Raw genomic sequence first — 12,442 nt, forward strand, 5'->3', positions numbered from 1 at the left:
TCAATCGGTCTGAGTATAAATGACTTGGGGAGCAATTAAAAAATACAGAACCCTATGCTGAGCAAAATGTCAGGCACAAAAGGACAAATGCTGTATGATATCACTTATACTAAAAAACTAAGTATATAGAAACAAAAAGTAATTTGTGGTTACCAGGGGTGGGAGGGAGGAGGCAAGAGGCGGCTTTTACTTAGAGTGCAATGAAGGTATGTTAATGGTGATGGGATAATTGGGGAAAAGAGTGAAAATGGTTGCACAACTTGAAGAATGTAATCAATGTCACTGAAGTGTACATGTAGTAACTGATGAAATATTGTATGGGTTGGTTGTGTGTATATTGTAATAAAAAAATAAAACACAGACCTTCTCCTCATACCCACTGACTGAATTGGAGTCTCCCAGATGGGGTTCAGATATCTATTTTCAAGAGACTGGGAACCCCAGCCCTTAAAAGCCCACCACTTGAGATGGTTCTGAAAATCCTTAAATAAGATTGATCTGCTGGAATTGTGGTAATGGGGGTTTTCTTGTGGCATTTGCATTATTTGTCGTTTCCCTGACCCTTGTTCCTGGTCCCCATGTGGATTGACGTGCTATGAACCTCTGAAGTCAGCAGTTTCCACATGAAAGGCTAATATTCCTCTTTCCTCTTTACTCCAGGGTTCAGAAACCTTGACTTTCCCATGTGATCGATGGTTTGCCACCTCTGAGGATGACAAGAAGACCATTCGAGAGCTGGTCCCTTATGATATTTTTACAGAGAAATACATGAAGGACGGGTCCTTAAGGCAAGTCTACAAGGAAGTAGAGGAACCTCTGGACAGTAAGTTGGTGGTTGTCATTGTTACCATCAGCAGCGCCTGTACCACGGCCCCTCCTTGTGAGCACCTGCCCTGTGCAGGCCGAGCTTTTCATGCAGGAGGCAGGTTCTATTATTATCGCCATTCTGTAGAAAGGCAGCGGAGGCTTCGAGAGGTTAAATAGCTTCCTGAAGTTCACACTGCTAATAAATAGCAGAGCTATTCTTCAAAACCCAGGCTCTCTCACTCCAGGATTTGTTCTCAGACCTTTCCTGCTCTGCAGGCCAGCCCCAGACATTGTGATAATACACCAGATTATGTGTTATCCTGTGCTTTGATTATCCCAGCCCTCGTTTCCTCCCTACACTTAGTTTATTGGGCTACTATCTGTGTCGATGGAGCTCCGGTGGCTCAATGGTTAAGCTCTTGGATGATAACCGAAAGGTTGTGGTTCAAACCGGCAACTCCATGGGAGAAAGACCTGGCAATCTGCTCCTGTAAAGATTAGAGCCTAGAACACCCTATGGGGCAGTTCTACTCTGTCACATGGGGTCGCTATGAGTAGAAATTGACTTGACAGCACCCAATAACAACAGCACCAATCTGTGTGGTTTGATCCTCTTTGCTCTTGCTGGAAACAGCTGTCTCCAATAAGTAAGAATCAGGAAACATCTAGATTAACATGTGCCTGTGGCTACTGCACATTTGTTCTCTGTGGCTGGGCGCAATTTCATTGTCCAGGGTCATGGCCTTGTTTTCTGTGCATGCTGGTTGCCTTTCTTCATCCCTCATTGACGTCGTTTTCTCTGCATTATTTGAATCAATCTGGCCACCCACTTCTTGTACTTCCCCTTCCTTTGCTTCCGGTGATACTGACATTTTCTGGTTCTCCTCCTACCTCTGACTGGTCCACCGAGTGCCATTTTCCTTTCTCATGCCAGGTAGTATTCCCCATGGCTCTGTTCTCAGCCCTCACTTCTCTCCTCCTGCTTTCTTTGTCTGTGCACATGTGTGTATGTGGGAGGGTGTGTACATGTGCACACTCCATACACACATGCATGTGCTTTCCTCCTGGACCACATGACGGAATCACACCTCTGTCTTGACCAGAGATGGCACTGTCCCTTGTGATCCCTATGCTATAGCTTTTGAGCTCTGAATAAAGTTTAGCTGTTTCAAAAATCAAATCCACTTGCAAAAACAGACCTTCTGCCCCCGATGATACTCAGAAGAATTCTATTGCTTTCTCCAGGTGAGGGGACAGTCTAAACGGATCAGAGTAGCCCTGAGAGCTGGGGAATTCAGCCTAAATTTATTGTGTCGCTCTCTTGGTGAAACTGGAGTAAAACCCAAGATTCTAAGACCCATATGGAGACAGGGAGAATACATGCCTTTTCTGCTACTGAGCTAAAAAAGGGTCAAAAAAACAAAAGACAAACATAGTTTTCCTTTTCATACCTCTATTTAAAAAAAAAAAATGTCTTTGAGTTGATTCTGACTCGTGGTGACCCAGGTGTGTCAGAGTAGGCCTGTGCTCTGTTAGGTTTTCAAAGGCTGATTTTTTGGAAGTAGATCACCAGGATTTCTTTTGAGGTGCCTCTGGGTGAGTCTGAACCGCCAGCTTTTTGGTCAGTAGTCAAGTGCTTAACTTACAAAGTGCCCCACTTACAAAAAAAAAAAAACCAAACCCATTGCAGTCAAGTCAGTTCTGACTCATAGTCGAATAGTAACTCAAAGTGACCCTATAGGACAGAGTAGAAGTGCCCCATACAGTTTCCAAGGAGTGCCTAGTGGATTTAAACTGCTGACCTTTTGGTTAGCAGCTGTAGCACTTAACCACTACGCCACAAGGGTTTGCCCCACTTAAAAAAAAAAAAATTTTTTTTTTTTTCCACTTAGGGACCTATTAAAACCTCTATAAAAAAAAACCCCATCCCTAATGTTCCTTTAATCTCAGTAGCCACTCAGAGATAAAGAAAAACAAGTGTTATATCAGATCATATCCTCTTATTTAGACTTTCTTTCCTACTAAATCTGGGGAATAACTCCCTTTTCGGCTTGGGCCCGGAGGACACCCTGGAAATCTACTCCTGTGGCACACTTGTGCTGCTCTGTACGCGTAATATGTGGCAAAGCCCACTCTGTGCTCGGTGATGTTTCTAGGGAAACGTTTTGTGCTGACGAGCCTCGGCCTGGGTGGGGCAGGAGGGAGGAGGATCCAGAAATAGCCAGATCTGACTGCGCAACTGCATTGCTCAGCACCCAGAAGCTGAATCAGTTTTCCTCATTCCCAAAGGACTGCAGAAAGCAGCGAGGGTGGAGGGGTGGGGGTGGGAAGGCACTTTAATCGTAGCCGCTGGTGGGGCAGCACCCTGCTCTGGGACGAGGGTTCCAAAGATCTGCTCCATGGGGGCAGAAAAGGTAACCTGGCAGGCCCACCGCATCTGGGGTTATTCACAGCCCAGCCCAGGTCTGCAGCAGGCCTGAACGCACAGCTAGGAGATGCATGGGGCTGAAGAATGTGGGGTCAGGGGAAGACGATCAGCTGTTGTGTCTGAACTGTGACTAAATTCCAAATGTTACCTCATGTCAGTATTAGTCAGACGGGCTTGGGCAATGTTAAATCTTTTAAACAACAAGGAGGAGATTTTGTTTATTAATTTAACACATGAAATGCTGACTGGGTTCTGCACGGAGCTGGGTGAGAGGTGTGGCTAGTTCCTGGCTTCTGCTCTTGAGGTGGGTAGGCCTGCCACAATCTGTGACCATCAGTTCCCACAATGCCCCAGGGAGGTTTGAAGAGCAGGGTGTTAGGTGGGGCTACAGGGACAGGGGAAATGGGTGGGAAGAAGGTGTGGAAAAGGAGGAGGGGGGAGCCAGGTAGTTCAGGTGGGGCTGTGTGGGTTTGTGATCTCAGGGTCTAGTCAAGGTGGAGATGGCCCCCAGGTCATAGGAGTAGGGACCTGAAGCACAGGAGAGAACTGGGCTGCAGAAACAGGCTCAGGAATATTGGCTTCTAGATGGTCAAGGAATCAGCACCCAGGCACCATAGGAAAGAGCAGAGGGATGTGGAGGGAACCCAGGAGACATCAGTATCCAAGAGTGGCCAGAAGGTTGTTGTCGTTAGTTGCCATTGAGTCAAATCTGACTCATGGTGAACCCATATAGAGCAGAATGAAATGTTGCCTGGTCCTGTGCCATCTTCATGATCCTTGGAACGTTTGAGTCCAGTCAGACAGTATTCTCTTGTGATCCATAGGGTTTTCACTGCCTAATTTTCAGAAGTAGATTGCCAGGCCTTTCTTCCTAGTCTGTTTGGAAGCTCCACTGAAACCTGTCTACCATGGGTGACCCTGCTGGCATTTGAGATACTGGCAGCATAGCTTCCAGCATCAGCGCAGCAGGCAAGCCACCACAGTACTGCACACTGACAGTCGAGCAGAAGGTTGGGAGCCCTTAAAGCTACTCGGTAGGAGCATCCAGAGAGGCTGAGGAGAGCATGGGAGAAAAATGCTGTGGCACCAAGGGAAAATGCAGGAAATAATATTGACCATTTCATGGGCACGAATATGTTCCATAACCATAGGTGTGAGTAAGGCGCATTACCTTATTTGTAAAAAATTTAATAAAATCTGGTTCTGAGCCCACCTGCAAGAACTGGAAGGAAAGCCCATCTCAGTTGCTGCAGGGAGGTGGGAGGATAGCTTTTTTTTTTTTTTTTTAGTAAAGTAGTTAAAGCACTGGTTGTTAACTGAAAGGTCAGCCGTTCAAACCCACCAGCAGCTCTGCAGGGAAGATGTGGCAGTCTGCTTCTGTAAAGATTACAGCCTAGGAAACTCTATAGGCAGTTCTACTCTGTCCTACAGGGCCACTATGAGTCTGAATCGACTCAACAGCAATGGTTTGGGTTTTTTAGGGTGTAAGAATCCAGGAGGGAGCTGGCCTTAGTCCAGGGAGGGTGTCATGTATGCCTGTGCCCCCCTTGCACGTGGTCCACTGGTGCTGCTGGTTCTCGCGGACACTCAGATGTCCTTTCCCTGGGTGGCCAGAATCTCTTCTCCACAATCCCTGCTTAGTCAAGAGACCACTCTTCTACCTTGGGCCCTCCTTGCTTTAAGCCCCCAAATCAGCCTGGCTACTGTGCAGGTGAGGGGCCCCTGCCACCCATGGAAACTGGAAACTTCAAAACCCTCTCCTTCTCCCCCTCCCCAGCAGAAATTAGTCGTCCTTCCAGGTTGGCCACTTTCGCCTTTTACCTCGAAGCTTCAGCTTCCATCCCTCCCCCTTGGGTGGGGATAATCCAGCTGAGTCCCCTCTTTCTTGGCCTGAAACTCAAACGCTCTTTAGCTGGAGGAATATGGAGAGGGGACAGGGAATACTTTGTTGTTGTTGTTGTTGTCAGCTGCCAAAGAGGCAACTTCTGATTCATTGTGACCCCATGCACAATGGATTGAAACGCTTCCTGGTTGTACACCATCGGTCAGTTGCAGCTGAGACGGTAGTGCTTCACAGGGTTTCGTTGGCTGAGTTTTAGAAGTAGATTGCCAGGCCTTTCTTCCTAAAGAGCACTTAAACCAAAAAAATCCAAACAACAACAACAAAAAAAAACCAAACCCATTGCCATCAAGTTGATTCCGACTCATAACAACCGTATAGAATAAAGTAGAACTGCCCCATAGGGTTTCTAAGGAGCAGCTGGTGGATTTGAACTGTTGACCTTTTGGTTAGCAGCTGAACTCTTAACCACTGCGCCACCAGGGCTCCGCCTCTCCTCCCTGGGTGGAAGTGGGAAAAAGAGATGCTTTATTCTTCCTGGATGAATGCACAGCAGCAAAAACAAAAGCTAACAAAAACAGGCATCTGTTCATTTTCAATCTTCCTTAATAGTTTTTAATAATGGTTACGGCGATGTTTACTGAGCCCTTTGCATGTGCTGGCATCAAGAAGGAGTGGGTGGTGAGCATTGTGGCTTTGGTGACAGGGGTTTCCCTGGAGCGATGGGGCAGGTGCCGGATGACAGTGGGTTGAAGAATAAATGAAAAGAGGATGGGCCCTGAGGGGAAAGTGCTTTTTAAATAATACTTGATTTTTTTTCATAGACCATTTAGAAGGGTGTGGCATTGATTTTCGTCACCCTCAATAGGAAGGCATATTGTTGTCAGTGTGTCCCGGCAGATAATTTAGTGACCACGGTGTGGACACGTGGCAGGGAGTTTCCTAAGCCTCCCTCCTGTGTTTTACAACTTGAGAGAAGCTCAGAAAACTCTCCATTGTTTGGGTCTCTCAGAGTCAACCTGCGTTCAGATCTAATAGGAGAACATTCCACTGGTGAACCCACGTGGCTTTGTACCTGAATGTGCATAACTGAGCAAATTAAAGAGAGCCACTGACTCTTTGAGGTCTGGGCCAGGAACTTAATCCCTCCTACAAATCCAGTTCCCCCAATCCTAAAATGACTTCATTCTTTTCTTCCCTTTGTCTGTCCATCTCTCTGTCTGACCAACTACCTGCCTACCTGCCTGCCTAGTTGTGCTGTACTCCGTGCAGATCTTCACAGGGAACGTTCCCGGGGCAGGAACAGATGCCAAGGTCTACATCACCATCTACGGAGACCTGGGAGACACGGGCGAGCGGTACCTTGGCAAGTCAGAGAACCGCACCAACAAGTTTGAAAAAGGAACGGTACGGGTGGGCTGGCCGAGCTTCCCCCTCCCTCTTCCTATCCCCTTCCCAAGCCCAGTTACCTGGGGCCAGCTCTTCTTGGCCCCTGGGGCCGTCCAGGAGCTTGGTGGTGTGTTATACACCCTCACCTGGGCATTTTCCTTTGCCCTTCTGCCTGTGAGGGCGACTCAGCTAGCCCTGTCTTAGCTTATGCACACCTACCTGCCCTGGGCCCTGCATAGTGGGTGAAAGTGGATCAGAAGGTAGGGCTTGGGCAAGCAGGAGGTTTGGGTGAAGCTCTTGGCTGTACGGCAAAGGGTATCTCCAGAAAATCCAGTTTGCTGTGTGTGTTTCATGAGCATGGAGGTGAGCACTGTGGAATGGCAGGGACTGGACCAATAGAAGCTCACACCAGGGGGCTGGAAGCCTCGTTCTGCTGTCAACTCTTTATCTGATCGAACTCCTCTGGCCTCAGTTTCCTCATCTATAAAATGAGGGGTAGACATGTTATACAGGGCCCTGGGTGGCACTGAGGTCCTGGAGAGCCGCTGGAGACAGAGGGGAGCAGAAGGCACCCACTCCACCCACGTGGATCCACTTTGACCTGGTTTATCTATTGGGATCCAAGCAAAGCATTCTGGGACTATAAAACAGCTTGACAATCACCAATGGCTGGTGTCTAAAGCTGTGTCCAGCTCTAGTGAACTGTGACTTTACAAAAGGGGAGAAATCTGATGCAGAGGGGTCACTGGGGTGGGTGTCGCCAAATTCCCCTCCTTCCAACTGGACTCCATCTCTCAGCGTCTCTCCCATGCCCTTTCTACTTTGTTGCCTTCCCTTGCTCCTCAGCCCCTTTTCCTTCTCTCCATTCCCTAAATCTGCCTGCAATTCCTGCAGAAAATGATTGGATTAAGGTGATTTGCTCCTACTCCAATCTGTGCTCTTGCCTACAGTAATTCAAGGGTGGGAATTTCATGCATTGACCAATAGGTATTTATCAAGTGTCTCCTAAAGCCTGCCACTCAGCCAGGCATGCTCCTTAGCGCTCAGCTGCTGCTACTGGTGAGGAAGAAGTCAGCCCTGGAACAGGAGAAGTGACTCTCAGCTAAGTGGATGTGCAGCTGGCTAGTGGCCCCAGCAGCGAGGCAGGGGGGAAGGAGGCCCTGCCTGGGAGCAAGGTCTCCAAGAGTCAGCTGAACTCTCACCCTCATTGGCTCCATCCACATATAAACCACTTGCTTCTCAGCTTTGGTTTACCTGTCTCTGAAGTGGGTATAGTAATATGATTGCTAACTAGTCCCCTCGGTTGAAAAATGGGGCAAGCGATGTAAGAGCACTTTGCATCAGGAAGAAATAGTTTCACACACATACACTTACCAGATATCACTGTTTATCACCCTTGTAAGATAGCTGGTGCAGAGCCAAATCCTCCCCTTTGCAGTTGGAGCAACAGAACGCCAGAGAGGTCAAATGACTCCCCCAAAGTCCCTGACTCTATACTAGGCACATGCTCACCAGGCACTATGCTGTGCACTGGGGTGGCACCATGCAGGGTTAGGCACCCAGACACCGGAGCCAGATCACCTGGGTTCAGATCCTGGCTCTGACACTTACTAGCTGTGTAGTCTTGTTCCTTAACATCTCTGTGCCTCAGTTTCCTCTGCCACAAAATAGAGTTAATTGCAGTCAGTGTGAAAGTTAAATGAATTAGAACATGTGAAATACCCAGAAACATGTCTGGCACGCAGTTAGCTCTTCGTCAGTGCTGGAAGCGCTAGCCTTTTCCTGCCCTCAAACAGTAACAGGCAGCATATAGCTGATAGATCCTCCTGGCACAGAGTAAGCACTGGATAAACATTTGTGAGTGAATACATTGATTAAAATATTGAGGAAGGTGAACTGTAATAAAATGGTTCCACAATGGAAGTCAGGACCTGGGAACCCAAATGTCCTGTGTTAGAGATTTGGGCTGTTCAGCAGAACACCTGAGGGGACGGAAGGTACCGCATGGAAGGGGTTGGAGTGGGTTGAGGTGGGGAGTGGGCACCCACACAGTCCCCACATCTGGACTGCGCAGGCCGACACCTTCATCATTGAGGCCGCTGACCTGGGCGTCATCTACAAGATCAAGCTCCGCCATGACAATACCAAGTGGTGTGCAGACTGGTACGTGGAGAAGGTGGAGATCTGGAATGACACTAACGAGGACGAGTTCCTGTTTCTGTGCGGGCGCTGGCTGTCCCTGAAGAAGGAGGATGGACGGCTCGAGAGGCTCTTTTATGAGAAGGTATTCGGAGCGGCAGCCTGGGGGTCTTGGCTCGGCATGGCCTATTGCCATCCTTATACCTGGGGGAGGCTCCGCGGGGCAGAAGGTGCCAGAGCTATACTGAGCCTGAGTCATGCTTTCCCGGCAGGAGTACACCGGGGACCGGAGCAGCAACTGCAGCAGCCCAGCGGACTTCTGGGAGATCACCCTGAGCTCCAAGATGACGGACATTGACATCGACACGGTGACCGGGCCCCTGGCCGACTACGTTCAGGAGGGCCCAGGTAGGCCAGCCAAGAGCTCTTTAGAGGAGGAGCAGGCACGGAAGGGCTTTTAAATTACTCTTGAATGGGCCATACTTCAGCCCCACCATCACCTGACTTACACCTAACACTTTAAAATTAACACGTAGTTGTCATGTACCGCCTTTTTCCATCCCCACAACATCCCTGTGAGAAGAGAGGGCAGGGATTAGTGTTCTTCTACAGATAGGGAAAGGGGGCAGTGACGGTTCAGTGGTAGAATTCTTTTCACCTTCCATGCAGGAGATTCCATGCTCGATTCCAGACCAATGCACCTCCCGTGCAGCCACCACCCATCTGTCACTGAACTTGTGTGTTGCTATGATGTTGAACAAGTTTCAGTGGCACTTTCAGACTAAGGAAAGACTAGGAAGAAAGGGCTGGAAACCTACCTCTGAAAATCAGCCAATGAAAACCCTATGGATCACAACAGTTCAGTTGCAGCAGATCATGAGGATGGTGTGGAGTCAAGCAGCATTTTGTTTCATTGTGCATAGGGTTGCCATGAGTCAAGGACCAACTCGACAGCAGCTAACAACAACAACAGATGGGAAAACAAAGGCTAAAAGAAGTTAGCAAGCTAATCTCCTTAAAAGGAGCCCTGGTAGAGCAATGGTTAAGTGCTCAGCTGCTAACTGAAAGGTCTGTGGTTTGAACTCACCAGTAGCTCCACAGGAGGGAAGACCTGGCGGTTTTCCTCTGTCCTGGGGGGTCGCTGTGAGTTGGAATCAGCTCGGTGGCACCCGATAATAACAACATGACCTTAATCCACTGATACGCCTTCAGGAAGGTGATCTTGTAAACTGTGCCCTCATCCAGACTCCTAGGATTATGGATCCAGCCTAGAGGGCCTAGAATAGCTCTCATGAGGCATAAATCAACAGCAAGAATGAGACTCCCTTACATATCAGTAATGCATCACGCAAAGTACTATCATCCATGCCAATTAAGGCCTGATGTGGTGTGTGGTGGGGGAGAAGTCCTGAGCTGGTTGTATTGAGATTTGAGCTCTGTTTCTGACTTTGACAATAAAACACATGGCCTTGGACAAATCACCTAACCTCTTGTGACTTTAGTTTTTCCACCTCCATAAAACAATGTTGTAATCCTCTGACATGTTCATTTTGCCAACTAGGTTTTGAGATAAGGCAGGTTTATATTTATCTATTGAACAATGAAGTGCACTGCTTTTCTGGTCAGTTTTCTTAAACATAAGAACATGATAAGCACTATATTCCCCCTCCAGGAGAACACATGGTGGGTCTGTGGACAAGTCAGAGAGAGCTGATCTGTTTACAGTCTACCATCTCGTTATGTGAGTAAATGGCAGGACTCACAAGAAAGTGCCTCTCCTTAGTTAAGCACTATGACCACCTGTGGGGCTCTCCTTGTAAAGATGAAACAGGCCATGAGCAAGTGCAGCAGGTACCGCGGGTAATCGCAGACAGGAAGGGCTGGTTTGAAAACTTTTCAAAGAGATACAGGTTGCATAACATAAGGCCAAAGTTTCCCAAGCTATTGAAAAAGATGGACCGAGAGAGAGAAGGGTTTTCAACTTGTATCAATTAGTGACCACTAGTAACAGAGACCTGGAGACAATGACTTAAACAAATTAAGTTTTGTTTTTTCTCTCATATAGAAGTATTTCAAAAGTAGATAGTCTAGGACTGGTACAACAGCTCCTGTGAAGTCAGGAATCTAGACTCCTTCAGCCTGTTCACTCAGCAACCTTACAAGCACCTTCCATCCTAATGGTTGCCCATGGTTCCAAAATGGCTGCTGGAGCTCCAGCCATCACATCCACATTCCAAACAGAATGAAAGGAAGGGTAAGGGACAAAAGGGTGCTCCTCCCAGTTGAGTCAGCCCCTTTTAAAAAGGTTTCCCCAGAGGCCTATCCAACGACATCTGCTTACATGTCATTGTCACTCTTAGCTGCAAGGAGAATGGATAATGGGTGAGCAACTAGAAATCCATGCTGCCCTACCTAAGAAGGTTTTTATGTTGATAAATCTGGTTTGTTTTGGAAATGGTTGCCTTCTAGAACTTTCATTTACCATGTTACATGTATGTTGTTGATGGGTGCTGTTGAGTCAATTTCAACTCATGGCAATACCATGTAACAAAGTAGAACTGCCCCCATAGGGTTTTCTAGGCTGTAATCTTTACAGAAACAGATCATCAGGTCTTCCTTCCACAGAGCCACTGGGTTACTTTGAACCTCCAACCTTTCAGTTAGCAGCCAGGCACTCAATCATTGTACCACTAGGGCTCCTATGTTACGTATTTTTCCCCCAAACTCCTACTTTTAATGAGACCTATTTTAGCTGATCATGGTAAGCATTTCAGGTGTGTAACCCCTGTCCTTGGTGAGGAGCTGTTGTTCTTGCCCTACTTCACATGGGAGTGGTTGGGTCAACTAAGATAAGTGGTCGAAAGGGCTTTAGAAGCTTGGCATGCCAAACGACTGGCACAGGTGCTCTCTTTGGGTCTTCATGGTAGGAAATGGTAGCTCTCATTCCTAGGAGAGGAGATGCTCACACAGATAACTCACCAGTCTGAACAGCTTCATGTACTTTGTCTGGGAGGCAGGAAGCTGAGATCGATGCTCTCTAGAGGTCTTGTCCGAGTCTGTGAGCCCGATGGACAGTTCCCCTTGTCCACATGGCCCATTGTGAGGCTGAGACCCTGTGATCTCTTGCAGTTATTCCCTACTATGTGTCGATCACCACCGGGAAGCACAAGGATGCGGCCACCGACAGCCGGGCCTTCATCTTCCTCATAGGGGAGGATGACGAGCGCAGTAACCGCATCTGGCTGGACTACCCCCAAGGGAAGAAGGGCTTCAGCTGCGGGTCTGTGGAGGAGTTCTATGTGGCAGGCTTGGATGTGGGCGTCATCAAGAAAATAGAGGTGCTGACCATCGGGGCCCCATGACGGTGACCACCCCCAGGGAAGGAAACGCTGATCACTGCAGGCTGTAGCTGACCATTACGTGGGTGGGAGGAGGATTGGAGGGTGGGGAAAGCAGCCAACCTTAAGCCCCACCTCAGAGCAGGTAGTGGAGGGAAGTCCCCTGGCCTCTACCATCTGCTTGCTGTATGACCTTGGATGAGGCACTGGGCACTGGCTCTCTGGGCCCCAGTTTTCCAGCTGCCCAATTCAGATGCCCTGTGTATGCATTTTCTCTTGCAACACAAATTTATTATCTCATGGTTTCCATGAGTCTGGAGTCCTTATAGGCGAGCCTGGGTCCTCTTCTCAGAAGACACTGGGCTAAAATCCAAGTGTCAGCTGGAGCTGCAGTCTCATCTGAGGGCCTTAGCTCCTGGAGGCCACTCACCATCCCCTGCCATGCAGTCCACTTCCTAACAAGGCCAATAAGTGAGGATTGTTTCTGCTTCAAATATCTGG

At 48.3% G+C, this 12,442-nt stretch overlaps 1 protein-coding gene across 2 annotated transcripts in view; it reads left to right on the top strand.

Annotated features, from left to right (window-relative positions):
• Window positions 1-12,442, top strand: part of LOXHD1 (lipoxygenase homology PLAT domains 1) — a 169,046-nt gene that overhangs the window by 124,018 nt on the left and 32,586 nt on the right. For both annotated transcript variants that reach the window (XM_064294569.1, XM_064294570.1), the window contains exons 28-32: window positions 661-823; window positions 6,328-6,482; window positions 8,539-8,748; window positions 8,876-9,011; window positions 11,733-11,941. In XM_064294569.1, the coding sequence (XP_064150639.1) occupies window positions 661-823; window positions 6,328-6,482; window positions 8,539-8,748; window positions 8,876-9,011; window positions 11,733-11,941 (873 nt within the window). The remainder of the gene's footprint in view (window positions 1-660; window positions 824-6,327; window positions 6,483-8,538; window positions 8,749-8,875; window positions 9,012-11,732; window positions 11,942-12,442) is intronic.

The sequence above is a fragment of the Loxodonta africana genome, chromosome 11, assembly GCF_030014295.1.
Source record: "Loxodonta africana isolate mLoxAfr1 chromosome 11, mLoxAfr1.hap2, whole genome shotgun sequence".
Taxonomy (NCBI): domain Eukaryota; kingdom Metazoa; phylum Chordata; class Mammalia; order Proboscidea; family Elephantidae; genus Loxodonta; species Loxodonta africana.